The sequence below is a fragment of the Saimiri boliviensis genome, chromosome 14 (genome assembly GCF_048565385.1).
Source record: "Saimiri boliviensis isolate mSaiBol1 chromosome 14, mSaiBol1.pri, whole genome shotgun sequence".
NCBI lineage: Eukaryota > Metazoa > Chordata > Mammalia > Primates > Cebidae > Saimiri > Saimiri boliviensis.
In genome coordinates, this window is record NC_133462.1 from 75,960,271 (window position 1) to 75,987,974 (window position 27,704).

Here is a 27,704-nt window from a genome sequence, read left to right on the forward strand (position 1 = left end):
ATATCAGGCATCCCCAAACTGCGGTCCCCTGAGGCCACTTATCCAGCCCCCCGCCGCACTTCAGGAAGGGGCACCTCTTTCGTTGGTGGTCAGTGAGAGGAGCACAGTATGTGGCGGCACTCCAACGGTCTGAGGGACAGTGAACTGGCCCCCTGTGTAAAAAGTCTGGGGATGCCTGATCTATATGCAAGTAAACTGCACCTAGAAACATTCCACCTTTTATCTTTTGTTAAAATCCAATACTTCATCATTTGCTCCAAACAGTGCAAAACTAAAGACAAAAATATAAATCATATACTTGGTATTGGTGCATCTTCTGACCCATCTACCTTTTGCAATGTAATGTCCCGGCAGGACAAATTGGGAGGTGAAGCTATCTGATCTCATCTCAGGCTTAGAGTCAACTGGAAATTCAAATGAGCACTAAAGCATGGTCAGCAGGCACAGAGATGTCTCTCATACATGGGCTTTCTTTCAAATGCACAGATGCTTCTGTGATTCATACAAATTCATTTGAAAGTATGACTGAATCTACAATAGTTTTAGCATTTCTGTATTTTCTCAAACAGCAAACACTAAATACATGACCATTTTCTGGAAGTTAAAACTCCCAACTAACCTCTTTGAGCTCCAACATTCTGAGAGTCTTGAAATAAACAGCAGGTGTCCAGGGGTCCCAAAACAGATGATCCTAGGAAAAGAGGAGGCTAGGTGGGGGTGGGAATCTCAGGGCTCCTGTCTTGGTCCCAAAAATCCCAGAGTTTCAAGGAAAAAAGGGGGGCAAAAAAGCTCCAAAGTGATCAAAATGTTGCTACATTTTATTTCCAACTTAAAACTTCATTATAAAATTTGCCAAATAAACATGTCAAAAACAAAATTTAAAACAAATTGTAGCTGACATCCAGAAATTGCAGCACTGCATTAGTGATGGGCTCTTTTCATTACCAGAGAGAGAATTTAATGTCCTTCCTCCCTCCCCAAAAGCTTCCTTGGTGTAATCTAGTACAGAAAATGCTGGGAACCGCTTTCTGATGCCAGGAGAAAAGCAAAATTTAAAAACTGTTTGCACACATCAGCACTGATACAACAATGACAATTTCACTAAAAGAATGCTTAAAGACTACAAGATGCTAGAGCAAACCAACTTCATGATTGCATTAACATAAGCTAAGTTACATACACTTTAAATGCAGTGTAGAAAGAACACTGCATATCTAAATGGCTCATATATAAAATGTATCATTAAAACCCAAACATACACACTCTATTTATCACATTCTGCTATATTTAAAGTACTGAGAACAATTTAACTTTGAACACAAACCTTTAGTGAATTTGCTACTGTTCTATTACAGGACAATTAAAAATGAAACTCTTATCAACTTCACTAGAATGTAATTGCTAAAGCTACCTTATACACATCTGTTAAACTAAAAGAAACGACTTTAACCCCTTAAGTTGTTTTTAGATAGCCCTCCTTTACAGGGAGTAAAGTTTTGTAAATATAAAGAATATATTAAAAATACAGTATAAACTGTGTGAGCTTAACAGTAGCAAAAACTGATGAACTTTTAAAAAGTCAAAAATATATAAAAATATTAGCCTGGAATGGCAAATTTTCAAACACCAATCTGTGTAAAAATGTTTAAATACTGATGTTACTCAAAATATATATATTTATTCTATTTTTTTTTTCTATTTGCAACAGTTTATAAAGGCAAACAAACACCTGCAATTGAGGTAGCAAAGCCAAATTCACTAACTTTGGATCAAAAAATACCCTTCCTATGTTTTAACAGTATCTTCTATACGATAGTAAATGAATTCTAATTTTCAAAATTTTTAATTCACATCACTTTACAAAACTTTATTTAAAATACTGAAAATGTTTTGTTAAAAAGACAGTCCTGACAATCATCTCACATTCAAAATACTATACAGAAAAATCTGATATATTACATAAAACTAAGCTATGTATTTACATTTTCAAATAGTTTTAGAAGTTGAGGTCAAGCCAACTGCTACAAATGGTCTCCCTTTAACAGTGTCTGCTAATCTCATCACTCTTCACTTTCAGCATTTAATATAGGCCCTTCTTTTTGCTTTCAAATGATATAACTAGTAAATGACTTAAAGAAAAGATTCTATTCTCTTACTGAATAAAACATAAATGTACTTTAAATGTAACAGTGTTTTAAGAAAAACCAACGGGCAAAAAAAAAAAAATCAAAATTTGAAAAGTAATCAAAAACCATAAACATTAATAGTATTCTTCATAGTATATTTATATTAAGACTGTTTTCAGATTTCTAAGGACTGAAAATTTCCCATAAAAATGCAAAATCTCACATCCTTACTTGTATTTTTCCTGTGTTAATTATAATTTAATAAGAGTAAACAGCTATATTAAAAGACTACTTGGCTCTATAGTCCTGACTCAAAAAGAAAAAAAAAAATTTACAGATCCTGTCAGTGCAACAAAAGAAAGTTTTGGATATTTTTCCTTGTTTTTGCAAATGGCAGCCAGAATTGCAGGAGCATTTTGTAGATGTGCCAGAAGAGCATTAGTAGATATATGGAAATATACGGTAGGGCACACGCTGACAGTACTTTTCCCAAGCCACACCGTATTTCTTCTTACACTGGTACTCGTCACGAGCTTCTCGGTGGACAAGCAACATGGTGAAATAAACCACGTAGAAATAAGGCAGAATGTGATTAAAACCTGTGGATAATCCCAGTACACAGTATTACATATTTTTATTATCACTACAACATATTTTTTCCTGCTTTCCCCCAAATTCTCTAAAAATGAACCACAAGGTTACTTCATTTTCTCTAATAATAAGGAAAATAATTAAATCAGTCTATAAAATCCCACTGGCAAGTGACAGGTCTTATCTAAATTAGAAGCTACTCAAAGAGTGATGAATCCATTCTAACAATCCATCACAATCAAAACATCTGTCCTCATAGTTAGTGTAAATGGAGACATTATGCAAATGTCTCCATTTCTCACCCTTCTTTCCCCAGTGAAGAAGTAAAACTGCCAAGGGCCACCGGGCCACTGCACACAGGAAGTAGCAGGCACAAGCCAGTTCCCCCCACCCCCATAGCTCCCCCAGCTTTCCCGAATCCCTCTGCTTCTCCAGCTCCCCCAGCTCCCTCAGCTCCCAAAGCTTCCCCTGCTCCCCCATACTCCTGCTTCCCCTATACTCCTGCTTCCCCAGCTCCCATAGCTCCCCCAGCTCTCCCAGCTTCTCCTCCTCCCTCAGATCCCCTTGTTCCCCCAGCTCCCCCTGCTACCCCTCCTCCCTCAGCTCCCCCAGCTCCCCCTGCCCCCCACACACACCCTGCTCCCCCAGCTCCCATAGTTCCCCATGTTCCCCCTACTCCCCTGCTCCCCATGCTACCCACGAGGCCAGACACGCACAAAGAAAAACAGAATCTCTTTCCCTTCTTAAGAACCAAAGTTTTTCCCAATCTGTGTGCAATGAGTCATGAATTAAGCAGCTGAATTAATTTCTATATATTCTACTTAGAAAAAAGCTATCAGGCACAGTTTAAAACTTAAAATTTTGCTTTTAGGCTTCCTTCAGGCCCTGTGAATTACTAATTACCCTCAAAAGCAAGAGGAGCTTCTACAGAGACCAACCTCACAGCAGAAAAGGGCAACCAAAGACTCATACCCACCTTGCCCACACTGTCCCACACAAAGGACACACACACCTTTCAGGTGGCTGAAAGGGTCGAACACTCTTCTGAAATGCTTACCACATGGGAGGGACCATGCCAGGGCCATGATGAGATCACCCAAGTAATTGGGGTGGCGAACAAAGCCCCACCATCCAGAAACTAGAAGATTTTTTCCCGTTGAAGTATGAATGGTTTTTAAATCTATATAAAAATAATAAAAGTATATTTTAATGATGTCAAGATAAAAAGCAGCATAAAAATCTTCCTGTAATATATATATGTAAATAGAAATCAATACTTACGTGAAAGCTTTGGGTCACTGGGATTTTTCCGGAATGCATTTTTCTGAGAATTTGCACCTCGGAAGATTACATAACCACAAACTGCAATTTAAAAATATTTTCCCATGTTAATAACTTAGTTATAATCTAATATATATAATCTATATATAATCTAGTAATATAATAGCATCTGTAATTTCACTTAAAAAATGATTTCTATGCTCTGAGAAAATTTCCAAAGCAGACTCCTAGGCTCAAGAGATCCTCCTGCCTCAGCCTCCCAAAGTGTTGGGATTACAGGCATGAGCCACCACACCTGGCTTGATTCTTAAGAAAAACTCAGAAACTCTAAATGCCACTATGTAAAACGATGGTAATCCTTCCAAAATCTATCAGACTACTTTCATCATCTACCTAAGGAACACTCTGAAGGCAAAATATAGTTATATCCATCCAAGAAAGAGAGAAAATCTAAGACAACTTAGATAAAATCAAATGCTAGGTTAGAATCAGCACCAGAACATCCTGCACTTTAAATACATGCTGAATCCCACTGTGAGTCCACAAGTTTCTATTATTCAAATTTCAAAATGTCAAAAATCAATGTATCACTGATATATAACTATTATATAGTCGATTATCAATAAACTAGTAAAAAATAAGCATGGTGGCTCACACCTGTTAATCCCAGCACTTTGGGAGGCTGAGTCAGGCGGGGATCACCTGAGATCAGGAGTTTGAGACCAGCTTGACCAACATGGAGAAACCCTGTCTCTTCTAAAACCACAAAATTAGCTGGGCATGGTGGCACATGCCTATAATCCCAGCTACTCAACAGGCTGAGGCAAGAAAATCACTTGAACCCAGGAGACGGAGGTTGCAGTAAGCCAACATTGCACCATTGCACTCCAGCCTGGGCAACAAGAGCGAAACTCCATCTCAAAAAAAAAAAAAAAAAGAGAGAGACAGATATTATGTTGGGCGTGATGGCTCACACCTGTAATCCCAGCACTTTGGGAGGCCAAGGCAGGCAGATCCCAAGGTCAGGAGTTCAAGACCAGCCTGGCCGACATGGTGAAACCCCGTCTCTACTAAAAATACAAAAAATATGCTGGGTGTGGTGGCTGGTGCCTGTAATCTCAACTACTCAGAAGGCTGAGATAGAAGAATCACTTGAACCCACGAGGCAGAGATGAGCAGAGATCACGCCATTGCACTCTATCCTAGGCAAGAGAGCAAGACTCTGTCTCAAAAAAAAAAAAAAAAAAAGAAAAAGAAATAACTTTACTTCCTGCTTTGATTTGAATGTGTCCTCCAAAGTTTATATGTTACAAACTTAATTCTCAAAGCAACAGTGTTGAGAGGTAGCACCTTTAAGAGATAATTAGGTCATGAGGGTTCTGCCCTCATGGACAGATTAATGTCACTAATAGAGGAGTGGGCTCAGTATCTTGAATGGGTTTCTTATAAAAGCACGTTCAGCCCCTCTTGCCCTCCCTCCCTCCTCTCTCGTCCTTCCACCTTCCACCATGGAATGCTGCAACAGGAGGCCCTTGCCAGATTCCAGCACCATGCTCTTTGATTTCCTGGCCTCCGGAACCATGAGCCAAGTGTGAACCATCCATTCTCTTTGCAAAATGCAGACTTATTATTCATCACAAATTACTTCAAATTGAGCTAATGCTGACCACTCAAGATGGCATGTTACAAGTATGTAGACATCAAAGCATAAAAGACTCAGTACATAATATTTAATAAATTAAACTGAGACCGAAATTAATACTCACGTTTCAGAACAATCATTAGAGAAGCCATTGGCCAAGATACTTCATTTGGATGACTGACTAAGTAAAAGGCTTGGAAGCTGTAAATAAATGGAACCCACACTAAGTCTCCAAAAGCCAGCATGAATCCAAATCCATCGTGGATGATGTCCATGGTTGTCAATACTGCTTCCTATAAGGATAGAGAAAGTGGAAAGGAAGAAAGAGCTTCTATGTTTAAAGTATTCAAGTAAAGTACTAGTTTAAAGGCAAATGTGTAAAGTGCTATGGGTGGGTCTGTACCAACATTTTTTTTTTTTAAAAAGGAGAGAGCTCTGGTTCCCCTGGCCTGCTGGGTCTTTCTGCCATCACATCCTCCTATCACATCAGCCTCTCGCTTGTGCTCCTGAGATAACAGATCTCTAGTGTTTCCCATGCCCCCATGCCCAGGCCCTCCCCTCTTCTGGTAACTCCTCCTCCAACCTCCACATAGGCCCTGCACCCTGTGCTGCCCTCCTGACCTGCCACTCAGACCTGGGCACTTCTCAGATGTCACCATCCACCAGTAAGCTATAGCAGTTGGGTTACTGTACTTGTCCTCTCATTCTCCAATACACTAAAAGCCTCTAAAAGACAGAGACCATGTGTTTTCACCTTTGCCACCCCAGTACCTAGCACAGTGCCCACCATGGAGAGAAGTGTTCAAAATATGTTTGCTGAAGGAATGGAAAGATCACCAACTCTTTTTGTTTCAATTCCACATGCACCAATCTAATTTCTGATCATAAGCTGGCTTTTCACATAGATTTTCCACAGAAGAAATTAAGCTGCCTGGCAACACGGTGAACTGACAGCTTCACTTCTCATGTAAATTAATAAAAGTGCATTACTCCCTGGTGATTTGGTTAGCATGAGCCAGATTACCTCTGGACGTGGATACTTTTAGGCCAGACTCCAGAATACGGAGACACTGCCAAGGTCAAAACTCTGAAGGTCTGGCCTGAGGGAATCTCTAAACTACCTCAGTGCATATCACTAATACAGAAAAATTAGCTAGTATAAGCTCTGTAGAAGAATTAAAGTTCTAGGTTAAAGAAAAAGAGTAGTACCTCCAAAGAGCATTTTTTTTTCTAGAAAGCAAATAGGCCATAGAACAGAAAAAATAGATGTCATAATGGAACAAAAGCATCAATCTCACAAAATCTAGCTCCTTAGACTTATATTCTTTAGTTAGCAGAGTTCTTTATTCTCTTTAAAAAAAACAACAACATGTGATAATTGTACATATTTACAGGTACACAGTGACGTTGCAATACATGTAATATATAGTAATTTAATCAAGGTAATTAGCACATCCATCATCTCAAACACATTATTTCTTTATGTTGGGAATATTCAATATCCCTCTAGCTATTTGAAACTATATATCACTGTTAACTGTAGTCATCCTGCAGTGGTACAGAATACTAGAAATTGGAACTTACTCCTCCTATCTAGCGGTAATTCTGTATCCTTTAACAAACCTCTCCCTATCCCTCCCTTCCCACCCTCCCATATCCTCTGTTCTACTTTTTACTTCTATGACATCAACTTTTTTTTTTAGCTTTCACATGTAAGTGAAAACAAGTGGTCAACTTCTGTTCCCGAGAGTCTTACTCTTACATATAAATTCTCAAGGCCTGTGACCTGATTCCTAGTCCAAAAGAGGATAAATTTTTCCACAAAAAGGTGGAAGAAAATAAAAGCAGGTGCAGTAAGTGGCAGTGAGAGGGCAAAGGATAAACACCCAGTGCCAGGTCAGGGGAAGACCTCAGCCCCACCAGCTCCTGAGCCCTAAGGCTTTCGAAGGATGGGCTCAGAGGAAGGGTCATACATATTTAAACTGGTAGTCTCAGTTTTCTTAAGGTAGAGCCCATTTTTTAATACGGAGGGATTTCTATCAAGTGACCTAACAAAAAAGTTATTAAGCATCTGCTAATTGCCCAGTGACATGCCAGAATGCTAAATAAATCATAAAATCCAACCCTTCCTCAAAACTTTATTATAATCTGGCTGAGACATTGAGAATAGACAGAAAACAATTTCTTAACTCTAGTTCTCTTCCCCTGGGGCTATGGTAATATTGCCTTAAGAGTTTTGCCTTAGGATGCAAAAAGTTTTAACAGAAGTCAGTGTTTGGCTCAATCTATACAAAATATGAACTTCTAAGCCAATTAAAAAGTGACAACCACAACATGGCAGAAAGCTATTAATGGAAGAAACCAGAAGAAATGATCACTGCAATGGAAAGCTACTGGAAAGGAAGGTTTAAAGAGGCCTCTGAGGTGATCAAAATGGTAAAATATCATTTGATTTGCAAACTGTAATCTATATGCTCTTTCAGCGATTCATTCTGTAACAGCAAACAAATCTACACTGGTAACAGTAAGTGCATTTACAAAAGAGCTGTTTTTTAATTTCAAAAATATGTTTAATTTTAGGTCAAGCTGGAATTTTTAAAGAACTTCAGTGTGAAGTGCTATCACTACCTTCATAGCTTCCCAAGCTCAGAGCCAGGGTCTATGAAGTGGTAGGAGCACAACAGGAACCTGTAATTAGGGGAAAGCACTAACACTTGCAATTGAGGCTTACCTCAAAGTGATCCTAATCTTCCTAAATAACAGGAAGATCACTGAAACACCAATATCAAACTTTCAAAGTTGTTCCAACTAAATATTCTGTGATTTTGCATAGAAGGCTAAAATTAAGACTAGCTGGCAGAGGTGGGGGAGGTATACAGTACTGATGGCCAAATAATACAATATTTTTAAATGTCCCAGACTCAAAGTAAAGAGGTCTTCTCTTGAAATGTCAGCAGATTGTCTCAACAGACTGTCATAAAAACTTGTTTTAGAACATTATGATGTACAGCTGCCAAAACTTTTTTTTAACATGGAAAGGAATTGGAAATGATTACAAAGATAACAGTAAATATGACAAAATACTTGTAAAATAAGCCTGAAGAAGAAATAATTTTTAAAAGGAATGTGCTGGTTGAGACAGAGAAAAGAAACATTTACCAGTCTTCAACTAGCAGAAAGACTAATCAATATATGAAAAAAGAAGATGGAAACTTAGCCTTATTTCAACTAGTTTCCTCAATGCATCTTGATTTTCTGATTTTGCATTCATCTGATTAGAGCTAGTCTTTGTATTTTAAAATACTAACAATAAAACATCTCCCTCATTATTTAAAAACTAGGTGACTCTTGACAATCCAAGAAACACCACTCTAATTTGGTAATAATCCATCCATTTTCATGTGATACCATAATTAACACCACCCACAAAAACAAAAAAACAAAACCAAGATCCACCAATCTTAAATATTTAATATTAAACACAAGAGCAGCTGATAAACACACCAAAGCACTCCAAAATGCCTAGAAGCTTCCCACCTGTCAGTGCTCCCTCATCAGCTCAGCGCTTTGCATGGCCGCCCTCATGTCCTCTTCACAAGCAGCCTCAGAGGTAGGCTGTGCTCCCCTCACTTTGTGTTCAAGAAGCTGAGGCTCTGACAGGTCACTCACCCACTCAAAGCCATCTGACAAGGCTTTGGCTCTTAAAATTAATTACCTCGTTCCAGAGAGCATCCACCACATAGAGAAGCTGGAAACTGTTAACCAAAATCATGGCCAAGGATGGAACAGCGCGGCTCTGTATTTTCATTTCAGCCAAAAGCATCACCAAGTTAATAACCACCTGAAACAAAAGGGGAAAGTATATAGCCTCAAAGCACCTCCCCAGAGACCTTAGCACTACAAAGGCAAGAGTGAGCTTCACAGCTGAGACACCTGGCAGACACCACCTTAACACCTACCCGCCACCAGTAATAAGACATCTCAGCACCATGGGTCCCTGGGCCCAACGCACCGAGAACGACGCTATCATTTCTGTGTTCCTGTCACAGTGCATAACTTCACCCCGATCAAAGAGAACACTGGAATGACCCAAACTAAGAGACACTCTTACAAAATAACCAACCAGTACTTTCCCAAACGTATCAAGGTCATGAGAGACAAGGAAAGCCTAAACAACGATTACAGACTAGAGAAGATGAAGAAGAAATAACAGCTAAATGCATCATGGAGTTCTGTCGAGGTTCCTGGAACAGAAAAAGGACAACAGCAGAAAAACTAGTGAACTCTACTGAGGCCTGTGGACTTGGTGACTAATGGTATCGCTATGTTGACCTCCTGTTCTTCATCATTACACTAATGGTTTCCTCTGAAGGTAACACTGTGACAACTAGGGTGAAGGTTAGAAGGAAACTCTTTGCTCTGTATCTGCAACTCCAAGCCAAAAACTAGGTGAAAATAAGGCTTTAAAAAGGAGGAAAATGCATTTTTTCTTACATGAATTCATCCACACTATCACTTTCCTACATAAATATAAGCTGATATAATAAAAATAAAGCAAAGAAACGTTATTTGTTATAAACTGTCATGCGGCATCTTAAACCTCTGGAAAATATTTACAATAAGAAAATATTTTGATAGATTTATGGAAAGCCATGATTATCCCTAAAAATATACCACCCAATGCTTATTTTTAAATGGTCTACATTTCCTTCTAGCAATTAATTAGACCTATTGAATTGAAATTTTGAAAGAAAAAAATGACATACCCATCCAATCAATCCGGGGCGCAATTCACAAAAGTATTTGAGATCAAAAGTACCAATTCGAGGGTTTAATTCACGGCCAATGAAGAAATCATAGAGAGCATTTCCTGAAAAAGGAGAAGCGTTTACCCAAAGTGTTCCAAACCCAGTCAGAAGGCCTTAAAATGGCACTGCTGCACACTATCTGGGCTCACAGTTCAGCTGCCTGCAGGATCCTGAGCAGAGCTCTGGTGGTGAGGTAGACAAGACAGCACAGACTAAGGGAGCCAGGAGATGCCAGCCCAACTGAAAGGGCAGTTGCTACAGCCTTTGGGGAGCCAGGGCCCCAGATCTCCCAGGTTTCTTTAAAAGTTAACCAAAATCCAGAGCCCCCCCACCCCAACCAAAGGACTTTACACTCACAAATTTTTTTTAGATAGGTGACATATTTTTACATTTAAAGACTTTAGGTCAGAATCAACCAATTTGTAACCTCTCATTTCTTTTGTTTTGTTTTTTTAGAGGGAACCTCGCTCTGTCACCCAGGCTGAAGTGCACTGGTGCAACCTCAGCTCACTGCAACCTCCACCTCCCGCATTCAAGCAATTCTCCCGCCTCAGCCTCCCGGGTAGCTGGGATTACAGGTGTGCAGCACCACACCCAGTTGATTTTTGTATTTTTAGTAGAGACAGGGTTTTGTCACATTGGCAGGCTGGTCTTGAACTCCTGACCTCAGGTGAGCCACCCGCCTCAGCCTCTCAGAATGCTGAGATTACAGGCATGAACCACCTCGCCTGGCCAGTAACCTCTGTTGTTTTGTTTTTTAAAGAGCGTTTACTACTTTGGACAAAGAAATAATATTTGTCATAAGTCAAAATGCCTTTAAGTTTACTAAACGTCCTACTGTCATCAAGCAACTGCAAAAAAAGAAATGAATTAAAGTGCAAACGAAAAACAAAAACATTTTCTTCCTTTAAATTCATTTCTCTTTAACTTTTTTCTTCATCCTTTCATTTTTTCTTATATCTCATTTCCCATAAAATGAACTAAGAAAAAAAGCCATCTATTCAAATCTGGAAATGCTTGCTGGAGAGCTCTGGGACGCATTTGTCCAACACGCGATTTATTACTGCTCACCAGAGCTGGCAGGCGACAGGTCTTTCCGGGGCGCTTTGAAAGAGCGCGTGTAGAGATACACACTCAAGACCACACAGAACACAGTGGCCGCAAGTGCGAACTGAAGAAAATGTCTGTACACATAATGAAACTCTACGCCCTGGAAGAGACATGTTCCGATGACTGCAGATGTCAGGATAAAAGCATAGAATCCTTTAAAAAAAAAAAAGGGAAGGGAAAATTAATGTTAACCCAAGGCTCACAGGACTTAACACCGCTATGAAACAATGCAATGTTCATTTTTAAAGCCTTAATTTCATTATGCAGACTAAATACACACAAATATGCAAATAAGCCATGTAGTAAGGTGTAATCTTCAATATATATACCATTATCTCTTATAGAACTTTCCAAATAGTTTAATATATTGATTCTTTGTCAGTTCACATGGTCTTTATCTGCTTTTAATTAAGGGAAAACTGACAAGAAGTACAATCTGAAAATTCCCAGTCCAAACTCTCAGACACAAAGTCAAATGGCTATTAACAGAGCTAGACCAAACACACGTTACCTAAGGGGAGGGTATTATGTACCCACCAAGGGTCAGGCAGTGAGCCAGATTGATAGTTATATTATTATAAATATTTCTACTTGAAACAACTTGTTAATAATGATTTCAAAAGATTCTAGTAATACTCTATCATCCAGAACAGAGATCTTAAGATGCCACCCCCGCAGAGAAGAGGCCACAACACAAATGCCAGAGGCCAGGCAGGGAACTTTGAGTACTGTGGGGCAGGGACAGCAAGTAGGGATATTCACGTGCAATGCCAAGTTAAAAAGCGCCCACCCTGTGAGGCTCCACAGAACTCTCGCTCCAGACTAGTCCTGCTGCCACAGAGAGGCTCATTGGACGATCCAATTTTTTCTTTTGGCTAAAGAAATAGTTTTGCTTTCAAGGGAGCTGAGTGCCTGAAAGAGCTGTGCTCCTAAAAAGTTGTCAAATCACATCTGGATAAGTGGTCAAACGCAAAAAAGAGGTAGCTGTTATTTATATAAGAATTCTAAAACCAAATCTTTCATAAAGTAAAATAGTTGTCTCAAATCTACTATCTGATCCACATTTTCCACAAATACTGCAAACAGTAACTTTTCATTTTAAATTTTGATTTTTAAAAATAATCATTTACCTTTCATAAAATGGATATTTTTTTTTAAAAGAATGCTTAGATAAACGAGTCTTTTGCTCTCTAGCCTATGTGGATTAAAAAGAATCATCCAAAATGTCTTAGGAATCCCCTTAGTTAATAATGGTAAAATCTCATGAAGCAAAATCTCAATACTTGAACCAGAGTAATTAGATGAGGAAATTTTTAAAAAGGATCAAGCAACTTGGCCAGCCACTCCCCCACTGGCTCCAAGAGCTCCATGTGCAAGTACTGTACTCAGTCTCTGAACGTACCACACCCCTCAGAGCGAAGTGCAACTATAACACGAGACTACTGAGAAAAGAATCAGTGTAGCAAGGCGAGGTGGCTCACAGCTGTAATCCCAGCCTTTTGGGAGGCCGAGGGAAGCGGTCAAGAGTTCAAGACCAGCCTGACCAACATGGAGAAACCCTGTCTCTACTAAAATACAAAAATTAGTCAGGTGTAGTGGCTCATGCCTATAATCCCAATAGGCTGAGGCACTCCAGCCGGGGCAACAAGAGTAAAACTCTGTCTCAAAAAAAAAAAAAAAAAAAAAAAAAGAAAAGAGAAAAGAAGGGAAAGGGAAAGGAAAGGAAAAGAATTGGTGCCTACAGAGAAACACCCAAAACACTGAAATCAAAAGGACAAGACAGCAAAGTCAACAACCCACCTCGCCCCAGACTCACCTTCACCAGTGTGGTAAAGTGAACCACCAGAGGGGGAGAGAGTGCCAAAGGTTCTAAAACTTGCTCCATCAGCAAAGAATTTGGTAAAAGCAAAAAAAAGTCTGACAGTACCAACAACAAATATTAAGCACCCACCAGGGGGTTAGGCACTGGAGCTAGGTGAGATGCCTCATCACGTGACCGGCACTAAAAGGCAGAAGGTGTTTAAATTATCTTTCGCTTCCCTTTTGGAACCCAGCAGAGTGATTGCAGACAGAGTAGATGCTGGATAAGTCTCTAAACAAAGTATCCAAAGTTAGAAAATGAAAGACTGAAAGGATAAAAAGTTCAAGCATTAAAATATATAACGTAATTCTCAAGAAAAGTAAAACACTCTACTGCGTCTAGTCAAATGGAAAATCATTCAAAAATGACTACCAAATAGATCTGTACTTTGCCAAAATCTTCAGATGGCAAAGCTAGACTGATGCACTCAGCACACACTCTTATAGTGAGAGGTGCTGGACCCAGAGGAGGCAAGGTCTACCCACTTCTTGAGCGGCCCAGCTAGCCCACAACTCATCTATCCAGCAGTCACATATGAATAAGCACCCACTCTATGCCCATTTGCCAGTCATGAAGGGCATCACAATGAACACAGCCAAGTCTAGCCCACGAAGTTACGTTCTAGTGGAGAGACCCAAATGAAGAAACAAATACACTGATATTGGGAGGCACAAATATCAGACAGAAAAATAAAAAAGAGCAGGGGAAAGGAAGGGACCTGAAGACTTCTCTCAGCAGAGATGAGACAGAGGTGAAGATGCAAGTGTCAGACATTTGGGGGTAAGTTTTCCAGGCAAAGGCTCAGGAAAAGTGTGTGACGAATACTCAAGGGACAGCCCAGAGGACATGAGCAAGGACAGGAGCAGCTCACACAGCGGAGTAGCCTGGATGCCTGCATCCGTGTAACACCTCGGGGTGATAAAATCCAAGACAAGTGCAATGATTTCTAACAGTGATGAATACTATTAAGAAAGTAAAACTGGAGAGTGGACAAGAGTGACCAAGAGGCTATGTTACTTTACATGGCATAATTTATACATGTTATCTATAGATAAAAACAGTTGCCCTTCTGAATACTAAGAGATAATTTACTACTTACTGCTCTGGTCTAATCAGCTTTAACAAAGAGTGCAACACTTAGAAGTTTAAGCTATCAAATCATCAATTTGAGTCTTAAAAAAAGAAAATCACCATTTAATCTATACTTGAGTCTTCTTCCATCAATAAGAGGCGTTCCTTCTACAACCTTAAAAGAAAAAAAAATTTACAAATTTACAAAGCACATCACCATCATACACACACACACACACACACACACACACACACACACACTTCCCCTAATAGTACTTAATTTTCAACATGCCTAAGAAGGAAAGCATCTTGTAATAAGGAAATTTAGTAACGTTTCAAAAACCTTAATGGCAAGCCCTTTGATGAAGCAATTCCACCTTCAGGAATTTATACAAATCCAGTAATGACTTCCTAGGGTAGGACCAAGCAACTGCAACAGCCACGCTCCCAACACTCCCATGTACCACCTCAAGACTAAATGTGCTTAAATACCTTTATATCTAGTGGATCCCTAGCTCAAACATCTACCAATGGCTGCCCACTGCTAACAAAAGAACAGTATGATTCCACTGTCTTCCATTTGTGAGGTCCTTTTCAAATGGGCTCTATGGCCCAAGTGCTATTTGATCACATGTACTCATGTGCTTACTTCCTCTGCTATTTATACATATTTTGCCCATCCAGTTATTTAACCATTTCATGTGACTCTTTTATCTGCATAAGAGACTGTGAGAGGCCAGGTGCGGTGACTCATGCCTGTAATCCCACCACTTTGAGAGGGCAAGGTGGGAGGATCACTTGAGTCCAGGAGTTGGAGACCGGCCTGGGCAACACGGTGGAACCCCCTCTCTACAAAAATTCAAAATACAAAAACTAGCCGAGCCTGGTGGCATGCGCCTATAGTCCCAGCTACTCTGGAGGCTGAGGTGGCAAGATGACTTCAGCCCAGGAGAAGACTGCAGATCCTGCCACTGTACTCCAGCTTGGGCGACAGAGCAAGACTCTGTCTCAAGAAAAAAAAAAAGAGAGTGACTGTGAGCACACATCATGGATCAGAACCATCTCTTCTCTTCATACAGCATCACCCACCACATTCAGCACAGGGATACCCACAGGTATGGTGCCCAACTGAACTGGCTGAGTAAAATGCCTGCTTGCCCAATGCAGCCACATTTTACCCCACAAAGCAACTATTGAGAAATGCAGCAATTCATTTCAAAGTGTAAAATATAAACTAGTATATTTGTTCTAGGCTAAACTACTTTATCCTATCATTAGCTACAGATTTCATTAGCTAGCATTCCTCTTCTCCCAGGAGAAATGTGAAAGCTGTTTGAGATCACAGGATTAGCAAAATCCCACATGCTAATTTCAGATGATCCTCATCTATCAAAGGTGTCTAGTAAATGCTGTGTTGGGCTTTAATCTGTGAATATATAGATCCAAATATACAGTCAGTCCTCCGTATCTGTGGGATCCACATCCATGGATTCAACCAACCACAGATCCAAAATATTTGGGAAAAACCTGCATCTGTGCTGAACATGTACAGACTTTTCTTGTCATTATTCCGTAAGTAATACAGTTTAACATGAGACTTACATTGTATTAGGTATTATAAGTAACCCAGAGGTAACAAAGTATACAAGGAGTATGTACACAGGTTATATGCAAATACTACACTATTTCATACCAGGGACTTGAGCATCCCCAGATTTTGGTACCTACAGGAGGTCCTGGAAACACTCCCCAAGGATATCAAGGGATGACTGTATAATATTAATATATATTTACATGTATATGCTTTTAGTCACTTTAGTCTGTGAGTATATACATGTACGACTTTAAACATCAAAACTGCTTTCCTTAATACTCTGGAATCACCTTACCCTAAACGAATCTGAATTTAACTGTAGAGGCTTACCATAAAAATGACTGAAGGTCTTTATCACAAAAATCCTTGCTAGAGCCACTAGTTATGGTCTCACGCCGCAGTATCAGGCCTGCAGCTCTACGCTCCTATTACCGGCATTCACCACTCCTAGTAAAACTGATCCTTTGGTTTACAGACAGTTGGCAAACTTGCAAAGCCCTAAGAATAAGATCTTTAAATAAATTATTACTTAGGGAATCTCATGTTTCTTTAAATATATCCAAGTAAAGGATTCTACTGAAAGAAGAAAAAACTACTCTTAGCCAGCAATGGAGAGCTTATCAAAATTTTTAAGATATTGCAGGAATCTGAAAACAACATACAATGTTCTTGACAACTAGCTTCTGGAAGAGACGAAAATTAGAAACTTTTCATATTTTTTTAAAAGATATAGACTAAAGTCCATTGAGCCCAGTAGCCTATCAATTAATCATTCAAAATGCTGCATCTGAAATGACACGTACTGAGGGTGAATTTTTTTTTCACAGCAACTACCACTGAGAGTCAGGCTACTTTGCAAAATAGCCTATTCTTTTAACATTTGGTTTGAAAAGTTACACAAGAAATCTCAGATTTTTTTTTAAGTTCCTCTTAATAAGCAAATGCTATACAGACAGCACAAGTATAATGGCTTCACGAAGTAACTTTCGGGAATTATAACCAACAACAGCCTCTAATCTTTAAACTACTGTTAAGGCTGGGCAGCATGGCACATGCCTGTGGTCCCAGCGACTCAGGAGGCTGCGGCAAGAGGATCATTTGAGCCCAGAAGGTGGAGACCTGCCTGAGCAATACAGCGAGACCTCATCTTATTAAAACAAAACAGAACTACCATAAACATACCTTTCCAATTGGCAGTAGGTAGAACAGGGCTTGAATCAGAAACCACAGGAGGTAGACCCCAAATACTCTGGTTTCCCATAACTCATATAAAGCTGGCAGAGGAGGAGGGAAATTCAGAAGACTGGGATCTTTTTGTTTACACATCAACAGCAACAGGAAGAGGAACACAGGCAGGCCAAACATGATGAGAAACACACCTGCAAACGATTCATGAACAGTTGAGGCTCAAATTTCAATCTGGTATATTTTTTAAGGAATCATGCTAGCTTTTTAAAGGTCAGAACTCATATATGGCTAGCTGTCTGAAACCAATTTCTAATGTACCATCAAAAATTCCCATCTCGGTCGGGCGCGGTGGCTCAAGCTTGTAATCCCAGCACTTTGGGAGGCCGAGGCGGGTGGATCACGAGGTCGAGAAATCGAGACCATACTGGTCAACATGGTGAAACCTCGTCTCTACTAAAAATACAAAAAATTAGCTGGGCATGGTGGCTCGTGCCTGTAATCCCAGCTACTCAGGAGGCTGAGGCAGGAGAATTGCCTGAACCCAGGAGGCGGAGGTTGCGGTGAGCCGAGATCGCGTCATTGCACTCCAACCTGGGTAACAAGAGCAAAACTCCGTCTCAAAAAAAAAAAAAAAAAAAAAAAAATTCCCATCTCTACCTGTCACCTCTGGTGGCCGGGCAACCATGGACATCAAAGTAGTAAAAAAACAGAGGTCCAAAACTGAATACATCCACCTCAGAAACCAAGCTCTAAAACATTTGACCTCCAACCACTGAGAAGCAAAAGTGTACAAACTCCAGCAAAGTGAAGAGCAGAACACCTAAAAATTATCAGCCTAATCCAAACAAAAAACTTTATATTCCTAAGTTTCCAACAATTAAAATAGTGTCACACTCATGTAATATGCACAGATTTTCAGTGATGCTGGACAGCCTTTGTAACAGACCAGCTAGCCAAAGGTTAGAACTAATAAAATACAAAGCAATTAAGCCATGCAGGATTTTGAGCCATTTAGACAAGAAATCTTTTCTTTTACTAGCTCATAAAATGTCATCAGTTCCACCCACTTAATAAATCCAAGGCTCTGCACACTTCAGATCTTTGACCCTCACAACCAACCAACCTGTCTAGCAGGTAGGGATCCTAATTTATGCATGCAGCCGACTCCCACTGCTAGGCCTGCCACCTCATGTGTGATTATTAGCAGAGCTCCCTGGCCCTGACAGGTAACCATCCATGCTACGCACAACTCCGAGACTGACCTTCCTTTATCACTTCTTTGTACTTCTCTGCTCAAAACCTCTGAAGAGACTGCTAAGTTTTCAACACAGCAACAGTGGTATCCTTTCTACTCCATAATCCCCCAAAAAGCTCCCACCTCAGGCCTTTGTACCTTCTGTTCCTTCTCTGGAAGGCTCTTCCACTGGTTCCCACCAGGCTCATTACCTTGCCTGCCTCAGATATCTTCAGAGAGGCCTTTCCAATTCACCTTGTGGCAACCTCCACTAGCCCACCCCACCTGCTCTCTCGGGGCCCAGCTCTGAGACCTACCAGGTACTCCTCCAAACTCCAAGTCCTTTGCTCGGATAGGGGTCACTTCAAAGGTTCTTCTCACTGCCAGTTCTTTTGTAACAAATTTTTCTTCCTTAGAATCCATTTCTTTTAATCTGATCTGTTCTCTTCTTGGACGAGGGCTATACTGTGTAGCTATGTAACTGCTTTCTTGTGACAAATTGAATTTTTCCTAAATGAAAAATTTTAAAATTAAATATCTATAGTAAGCAATTACCACTAATGCTATTTCATTAACTATTTCAGCATCTCAACAGAGCTGTATACTAATAAGAATAAATTTGTGAAATTATGTTGTCTTAAAATTTAAGAACAGAATTTTAGAACAGGTTATAAAATACGATAATTTTCAATGTATTTCTTGAGGGAGAGTCACTTTAAAAAAAAAAAAACCCACATGAAAGTGAACACTTTCCCACCTGGGTATTTTTATGGGGTACGTCATTCCTCTCAATGTGCTCGGGATCCCCATTATATCTGCTGATGCTATTTCCAAATGGCTTCTAAATTGAATATGAACATTTAATCAAAAGAACTGTAACTTATTAAAAAGAAACATGATAGTAAAAATTATTTTGAAATCAAGCAATAAAACAGATTTTTCACAGCCTTAATTTCTAAGAATTTATGCCTTGTTTTGTTAAAAATGCAAAAGAATAAAACTTGACTAGAATTTCCCAGTCTCGGAAATACTGTATCTCATAATGTAGATTTCTACATAAAATCTTTCATCTGGCCAGGCATGGTGGCTCACGCCTGTAATCCCAGCACTCTGGGAGGCCGAGCGGGGGGCAGATCACCTGAGGTCAAGAGTTAAAGACCAGCCTGGGCAACATGGTGAAACCCTGTCTCTACTAAAAATACAAAAAAATTAGCTGGGTGTGGTGGCAGGTGCCAGTAATTCCAGCTACTTGGGAGGCTGAGGCAGGAGAATCGCTTGAACCTGGAGATAGTGGTTGCAGTGCACGGAGATCACACTATTGCACTCCAGCCTGGGCAACAAGAAAGAAACTCCACCTCAAAAACAAACCAAAAAAAACTTTCATCTTTCACGTAATTAAAGTAAATGTTATAATTTCATTGACAGACTATGGATATTTGCTATAAAAGGCATAGAAAATAAAAATTGGTAAATTAGTTCATTAACTAGATAAAAAACAAAAGACATCACTGCCCCAAAATAGCCAATAATGGAAAATTAAGAAATAGTGGGTACTTATGCAATATGCAGTATGCTCAAGGCTTTGCTAGTAGAAGCAAAGCGAGTCTGTGGTTATTCTTGTGACACTAGGACTATAAGATTACACTGTAAAAATATAGCAGTCTCTAAATATTAAAAATGAAAAAATAAGTATCATACAGTATCTGTTCCCTGAGTCCCTGGCTGGTAAAGAGAGCCACTAATAGTTAAAATGTTCAAACTCAAAGTGTAAGTTAGAACAATAAGTTGAAAATGTTTGACAACCACATTGGCAAAAAAAAAAAAAAAAAAATTATTACTCAGAATGAGAAACTAGACATTCATACACTGATACTACTATAAACTTTCTTGATGCAATCTGGCATTATGTACTAAAAGCCTCAAATCTGCACCATATAGCAGACCTAGCAGTTCCACTTGTCAGAATCTAACCGAAGGAAATAATATTATTTAAAAATACTTGTTTGTAATAGTGAAAATATAGAAGAAAAACATTAAGTGTCTATCAATGAGTAAGCTGACTCTGATGATTAAGTTACATATATATAATTTATCATATATCCATACTATAGAAAACAACAAAAATTATATAGAAAAATATGCCCTGAAAGCTTATCCCAAATATTTAAAATCTCTTAAAGCTGACTACAGAACAGTATGTATATAATCTAGTTTTCAAAGATTAAAAGTCTGCGTACATTCTATCCAGAAAAGAGGTTAAGTGAATAAATAGAAGATGACTTTTACTCTAATTATTACTTAAAATACCTTTTCTTCAGAATACTATCTAAAATACTCTTTGTATAAGATCTACAGGCTCCATGCATCCTGATATTTCAAAGCTTACACCTTCAAAGTGTAAGATGATTCCATTAAAATCATCTTTGAATAGGTAAAGTGATCAAGTATAATGATGCTAAGAGTAAGAATGTGTCTATAATACAGGTTTCTCTTATTTCATACATGTAGGAACTTTCATACACTGTAAAAACTTAGTTCAACCTACAAGCTACATCTATTTCAAATGTCAACACTGCTTTTTTAAAAACTAAAATATTGCCGGGCACAGTGGCTCACGCCTGTAATCCCAGCACTTTGCGAGGCCGAGGCGGGTGGATCACCTGAGGTCAGGAGTTCAAGACCAGCCTGCCCAACATGGAGAAACCTCGTCTCTACTAAAAATACAAAATTAGCTGGGCGTGGTGGCACATGCCTGTAATCCCAGCTACTCAGGCGACTGAGGCAGGAGAACTGCTTGAACCCAGTAGGCAGAGGTTGCGGTGAGCCAAGATTGCATCACTGCACTCCAGCCTGGGCAACAAGAGCAAAATTTCATCTTAAAAAATAAAATAAAATAATATTAAATAGCATTTCTGGTAACTGAAGGACATTCTTTTCCATTGACATTCAAAACTTTCTATTCCAAACATTTGTTTTTGATGAAATTTCTGGAAGTCCTCACCTTAGATTTGATGTTTCACTGGCATTTTAATATTATTAACTGCAAGTAAATTGAGTAAATACATACATAAAGGGGAAGACAAAGGCTGTATAAGGATAAACACAAGTACCAGAACCAGCGGAGTCAATTTAACTTCCACTTCCCTCCTTGTTTCCTTAATGTCAGCCTGGTGGGAAGCAGAAGCAGATCGGCGGGCACCTTTAGGTAGTCGACCAGGGGATCGGGAGCGTGACCTTGATCGACTCCCTCGGCGTCTGGAAGGGGAACTGGAAGTTGAGCCACCTTTCCTTTGCCTAAAGGAAGTTAAAGGCTAGAAAGGAGGAAGAAAGCAAAGAGCTTTACCACAAATCATAACACATACAGACAGACCCAAACTAGAAGAGGGTAACAAAGGCAGGAACTGCTACCGTTAACCCTAAAGTCATCACAGGAAGTCAGGATCTGAGAATGGATCAGATGAAGCCAACAGAAAATGCTTTCACAATGATCCATCTTGCATGAGACAGACAGAGCCTTTCCACTCCTGTTCTTTGAAGCTATTTCCATGAAATCAATGTGTCTAAACCAATTGGCTGTACTAATTAACACTGATTAAAACTGAGACAGTAAGACAAAAGAAATTAGCACACAGACAAAAAAAAAAAAAATAGTACCACAGTTTCATTGAACAAAACACATAAGCAGATCTTGAAAATAAAACATGAGCTTGGATGACTGGGAACTGTTTCACTGTGTCCATGCCTACTCCAAATCTCCTTACGTTGCTTCTAGGGATGTAGACAAATTATGCCCCAGGCCAAGTCCCCCACCCCAATTTTTGTGTGGCCTTCCTGCTAAAAATGGCTTTTACATTCTTAAATGATTACAAATAAAATAATATTTCCTGGTGTGAAAATTATCCAAAATTCAAATTTCAGTGTCCATTAGTTTTACTGGAACACTGCTATGTCTACTCCCTTCCAAACTGCCTGGAGCTGCTCCCATAAAGCCTAAAATATTTACTATGGCTTTATTCCTGGTCTAGAGCACTCAAAGCATCATCCTAGGCTATGGGTCCTAGAAATGCTTGCTACTAATCTGTGCAAGTACCAAAATTGAGAAATAGGTGTACGGAAATGTTAACAGCATTTTGACAAAGAAATCTCATGTCTATCGAATCTGACAGTAAAACTGTGAGACTTTTATTTTTATGTCTTTATTTTTCTAGTGATTTATTTTTATGGTATTTTACATAAATGTTTGTATACTATGGATCAGATATCTTAAAACCCAGGCCCTCACCAGACAGGTTAAAAAGCCCTGGGCTAGATGCAAATCTAATTAATGTCACTCTTCTGATTAAATCCTTGGTGTTCAGGATGAAGCCCAAATCCTTGGGCATGGAATATAAAAGCCCCTCCAGCTTAGCCCTCACCCACCACCTGCTTCCAGCACTTGGCTGACTGTGTGCTCCAGCCCCAGACTTTGGCATACTGCCCTCTCTGCAGAAGCAGCCCCATCATCAACTGAGTTTTTCCTGTTTGTTCTCAGCAGTTGGCTCAGGTGTCACTCCCTCTGAAAGCCTCCCCTGAAGCCCAGTGCTCTTCTCTACTCTTGATATACTCAATACCACCCACAGCAAACTCCAGGCACAGAATGTAGTAAGCCCAGGGGACCAACAGATGCAAATGTCTGTCTTTCCCAGTAAGTGTGAGCTTCTTGGGAACAAGGCACTATGCCTCATTCATACATTCCCAGAGCCAAAAACACTATGTAACCCAAAGCAAGAAAGAGCTCAACCCTCTACCTCCAAACACAGCTGAACTGACTATCCTGAGCTTAGAAACCATAGTTATTTTCCGCTTACTATAAACATACTCTGATAAACCAAAGGAACTTACCTTAATATCATTCTCTTTCAATTCAAGTTCTGTTCCATCTTTATACTTTACAGTGTAAAGCTGGGAGGTGCTGTCGTGGCTCAGAATTTCTACTTCATAATACAGAGAACTCCCAGGCCATCGGCCTCTTACCACTTCACCATCAGCAAATTTCCTACTTGGCATTTTCTAAAATTAGCCTGAATAGCTTTAAAGAAAAAAATGAGTCAATATATACACATTTATGTACGTCTTTTTCCACAGGCTGATCACTAAAATACAACTTTCCAGAACTGAATGGTCAGGATTTTGGGGCCAGAAAGGCTGCATTAGATCTCATGTGGAATCAAGAGAGACTTTATAAAGACTGGAAAAATCAAAGATGTACAATTGACATGACTATAACCCACCAACAGGTAGAAAAATAATTCCAAGTCTATAATGAACAGCAAATTTGGGGGTTATTTCACTAAGCTTTCAACTCTTACAGCTGAAGTACAAATGCATACCAAGTAACTCTGTCAACCACCCACCTAAGCCAGGGTATACCTTGCCTTCATCCAAGCTCATCTTTCTCAAGCCTACAGCAGACATCTACCCCCAATTATAACATTCTTTTCCTGATTCAAAACATGGCCCACACAGCTCCACAACCCTCCAAGAATCCACAAGCAATCCGCAAGAACTGCCACTTATGTGAGACCTGTTTGCCACCCTTTTTGAAGTATCAATTGATAGCTGGGTGCTTTCAGCTGCCAGATAGCAATGCTGCTCCGTCCGCTCACCAGCAGATTCACATTTCCACACAACAAAACCAGAGCTGCCGACCTTCCCCAGTACCACATGAACTAGCTGGGGCCAAGTCCAAGAGGCAGACAGTAGGACAGATGTGAGCTCTCCCCCAAATCACCTTCATTTAACCAACTAAGTACTTCCTGATGTATTGTCCATGCATATTAAAGTACATCCCTCACTGGCTCCTGTTAAGTGCTGATGATGTAATAAAAGCAACATTTAGGAACCTTGAAGACTCTGGAATTAAGGAGAAAGTTGAATTACCTACCCCAGGGGAGTAGTGGGAGGGTTGGGGGGGTGGGGAATGGCGGGGGACCTTTCCTAAGCACTGCACTTTTTCACTGCTAATCCCCTGAGGAAAAAAGTTAACAAGCTCTACTAGTTTACATAGATGGCAGCTAGGTTGGTAGATAAAAGAAAACACAAATACTTATCTGGTGATTAGAGGATGTCAGTCAATTAACACAGTAAGTAAGAGAGCCAGCTTTCTTCCCTACACCTACCTGAGATGGCATCACTGGGGTAATGAATGAGTTTGGGCTTGGAGTAGTGGGGAGGAGCCCACAAGTTTTCAGGATGAAGTCAGGCCTGGCTGAGTCACCTGAGGGGCATTCAGAAATGGGGGAGGCAGAGGACACCTCTGCATGAGGAGGGGCACAAAAAGGGAAGGTGACAACATCCAACTTTGCCTGTTTCAACATTTAGCTCAGAGCCTCCATGTACAAAGAAAGAGGAAGGAAATGTGCCCTCCTTCTCACTTGTCTTGAGCCACCTCCTCCTCCCTAGACCCCCCAAAATCAAACCACTCTTACTAGTACTAGCTCTCCTACACTGATCAGCCAGGGTTTAAAGAAAGCAGTTATGTCTTCCTACAGGAAGACGCTCAAGTTGCAAACAACTCTTTATAAACTTTTGAAACACAAGCCCTTCAGGACGCAGGGGCTACCTGCAGTTTTAACACACCCTTGAATAGTTTCTGCATGTTCTTAAAAACTTATTTACTGGCATCTTACTGGTGCACTATTACACAGGACATACACAGTGTCTGTAAAATATAAACACGGGCCAGTGCCAAAAAGATTGTTATCAATTAAATATCTTGGGTTAAACAAATTAACGCATACGATGGATATGTTAGGTCTCTAAAGCTTAATTTTAAAAAAAAAAAAAGATTTGCTTGAAAAAATAAACCAGCATTCTTCTTAGAAGACCATTATCTTATACACAAATGTTCCAAAAGATGAAGCCAGTAACATGATGTGCACCCCACTTTAAACAGATCCACACACAATTGTCAAACGTGAGGATACGGTGCAATCACATCCTAACCCACGAGTGAAATAGCCAGGACAGCACACAAAAGCCCACAACATCTGTGCATGTCACTATGCCCTCACCTACAAGAGTCAAGATACACACAGGCTTTTCCTATGAGACGATTTAGCCAAGTGTGTTTGTAAAGAAAAATGCTGTTCACCGAACACAATGTCCTCATTCCCCAGAAACAGGAAAAAACACGGAGACCCTGAGGCTTTTCTCTATGAAGCTAGATGCCTGCTAACTTCAGAGTCAACTGGCACTGCAATCCTCACACAGTTCTGCTCCAGTAGGTTACTATATATCAACATGACAATTCTCTGCTCTTCTCTGCTCATTAGCGTTACACTGGTCTCTAGCTATCTTTCCTTTACTTCTCCAAATTAATGTAAATGTGGCACTGAGCAAGACGCTCGAATGAAGCTTGACAGCTTCCTTTTCACACCTGAGCCCTCGGTAGGCCTACTAGGCAAAATGCAAACAGGAACCCCAGGACCTGCTCCGCGCCCTTTGCTTGGTGAAGCAACAGAAAGGCCCCTTCCTGGCTGTAAAGGCAGAAGCGCCTTCTTCCCTATAAACACCCTTGGGCAGCTCATCATTCCCCTCCTGCTCGTTCTTCTCCCTCTTCCCAGGCAGCCCTGAGGAACTAAACTTATACGGGACTTGTTGCCTAGTCTAAATTAGGATCCCTCTACTCTTCTCTGTAGCTCCATCCTCTCCTACAGAGCAGTTACTACACTGCGTAACTACAGATCTACACGTTGTTTCTGTGCAAGGTCCCCGGGGGCCTGGGTCTACCCTGGCTCTGCCCAAGCACCGCGCCTGGCGCTGCAGGTGTCCACGCTCGGGCCACGGTATCTACCGCGCCTTCCTCCGAACTCCGGCAGGGCCCGGTCATCACTCGGGGAAAGCGCCTGCAACAAAGGCCTCCGCAAACAAGTGCTCACCAGGCGCACCAAGCTGCTGGAAGTGCTAGGCTGGCTGTCATTAGAACATTTTTCTGAATCCTCAAAAAGGTGAAAAAGCAGCACCGCGCTTTAGCAGGAGCACTCACACCCGCCTAAATACCAGTTGAGACTGTCCGAGCGAGAGCATTCAAAGCACCGGAGCGAGCAGCCCTGCAGTACGCCCGGAGTCACCGAACTGCGCCGACCAACACCGTCAAAGCCAGTGGCAAGCAGCGCGAATCTAAGCCCACCTCGGTCGCAGCCGCAGCCCCGTCCCCGTCCCGCCTCCAACTGCGGGACCGCCGGGCCGCCCGCTCATCTGTCAGACGGGCGCTCGGAGGGGCCGGGAGCCGGGCCGCGGCGGGGAGGGACAAAGGCGCCCACGAACCCTCCCAGCCACAGCCGCGCCGCGCCGCCAACATGGAGGGAAACGTCCGCAGTTTAAAACCCGCAGCTCTACTTCCGCAGCGGGCCCGGCTCGGGCCGGCTCTAGCGTCGTCCGCCGCCTCCCCGACCGCCCAACCGGGCCAGGAGAGGCGAGGGAGCGAGGAGGCGAGCTGACGAGGAGGGAAGGAGGTGAGGAGGGGAGGCGGCGAGGGGAAGGCCGCCGCGCCAGGCCCCGGCCCTTTCGCGGCGCCCGCTTTGGGCCTCCTTCCCCGGCTGCCCCTCGGAGGCCGCGCCGCGGGGAGCTCGGAGCCGGGCGGGGGTGGAAGCGCTCACCTGCGCCAAGCTCCGGCTGGAACACCGACGGCTCAGGGAAAACAGTCGGCTGCGGTTCCCGCGCGCGACGCTACCCGGTCGCGCTCTCGCGTCCCCGCGGTCCCGCAAGCCGGGCGCGTGCCTGCCAGGCCCCGCCCCGCTTCGCCCCTCCTTCCCCTCCGACGGGGCCGCCCGGGGCTTCCATTGGCTCCTCGGCCTTTTGAATCGTCCCCGGCGCTGTCGATTGGTCGCGCGCCATGGCGCGTCCGCCCCTCCCCGGCCCCCGGCGAGGCCTGCGAGCCGGGAAAACCCAACCTGACGGGTTCGCGCGCGGCGCGACCCCGAGCCTGACGTTTGCCAGCTGCGTTATCTCAGACGTCCAGGCGCCCTCGCAGCCCACGGAGCCCGTGCGCTCCCGCCCTTTCCCTCCCAGCGCTCGTTGCAGTGTTTGGGATGCCAGGTGGCTTGGCGAACGAGATTTTCTTAAGCTGCAAAGAAAACTAATAAATTCTGAAACTGTTCACCAAAGATCCGAGCTCGAAACCGTTTCTTGGTAAAATACTGTGAGTGCCCTCAGCGT

At 41.5% G+C, this 27,704-nt stretch overlaps 1 protein-coding gene across 4 annotated transcripts; it reads right to left on the minus strand.

The window, feature by feature from the left end:
- Nucleotides 1-800: 800 nt before the first annotated feature.
- LBR (lamin B receptor) lies at nt 801-27,260 on the minus strand. 4 transcript variants are annotated; one of them, XM_010340900.3, is made up of 14 exons: nt 27,146-27,260; nt 23,388-23,574; nt 21,617-21,817; nt 19,264-19,347; nt 18,824-19,016; nt 17,267-17,463; nt 14,611-14,665; nt 11,520-11,711; nt 10,407-10,510; nt 9,356-9,481; nt 5,765-5,933; nt 3,999-4,079; nt 3,775-3,897; nt 801-2,725 (listed from the first exon to the last, which is right to left on the minus strand). In XM_010340900.3, the coding sequence occupies exons 2-14, from the start codon at nt 23,550-23,552 to the stop codon at nt 2,565-2,567; spliced, it is 1,851 nt and encodes a 616-aa protein (XP_010339202.3). In that variant the 5' UTR covers nt 23,553-23,574; nt 27,146-27,260; the 3' UTR covers nt 801-2,564. The 4 variants fall into 4 exon arrangements, with proteins under 4 accessions (XP_010339202.3, XP_010339203.3, XP_010339204.3 ...); XM_010340901.3 differs by lacking the exon at nt 27,146-27,260 and adding an exon at nt 26,677-26,763; XM_010340902.3 differs by lacking the exon at nt 9,356-9,481.
- Between the last annotated feature and the right edge of the window lie 444 nt (nt 27,261-27,704).

Coding starts and splice junctions, on each gene's coding strand:
- LBR (XM_010340900.3), bottom strand. CDS start 23,552: ATGCCAAGTAGGAAATTTGCTGATGGTGAAGTGGTAAGAGGCCGATGG. Junction 21,818..23,387: donor TGAAAGAGAATGATATTAAG/GTAAGTTCCTTT, acceptor CCTCCTTTCTAG/CCTTTAACTTCCTTTAGGCA. Junction 4,080..5,764: donor TCTAATGATTGTTCTGAAAC/GTGAGTATTAAT, acceptor TTTAAATTGCAG/TTTGTGGTTATGTAATCTTC.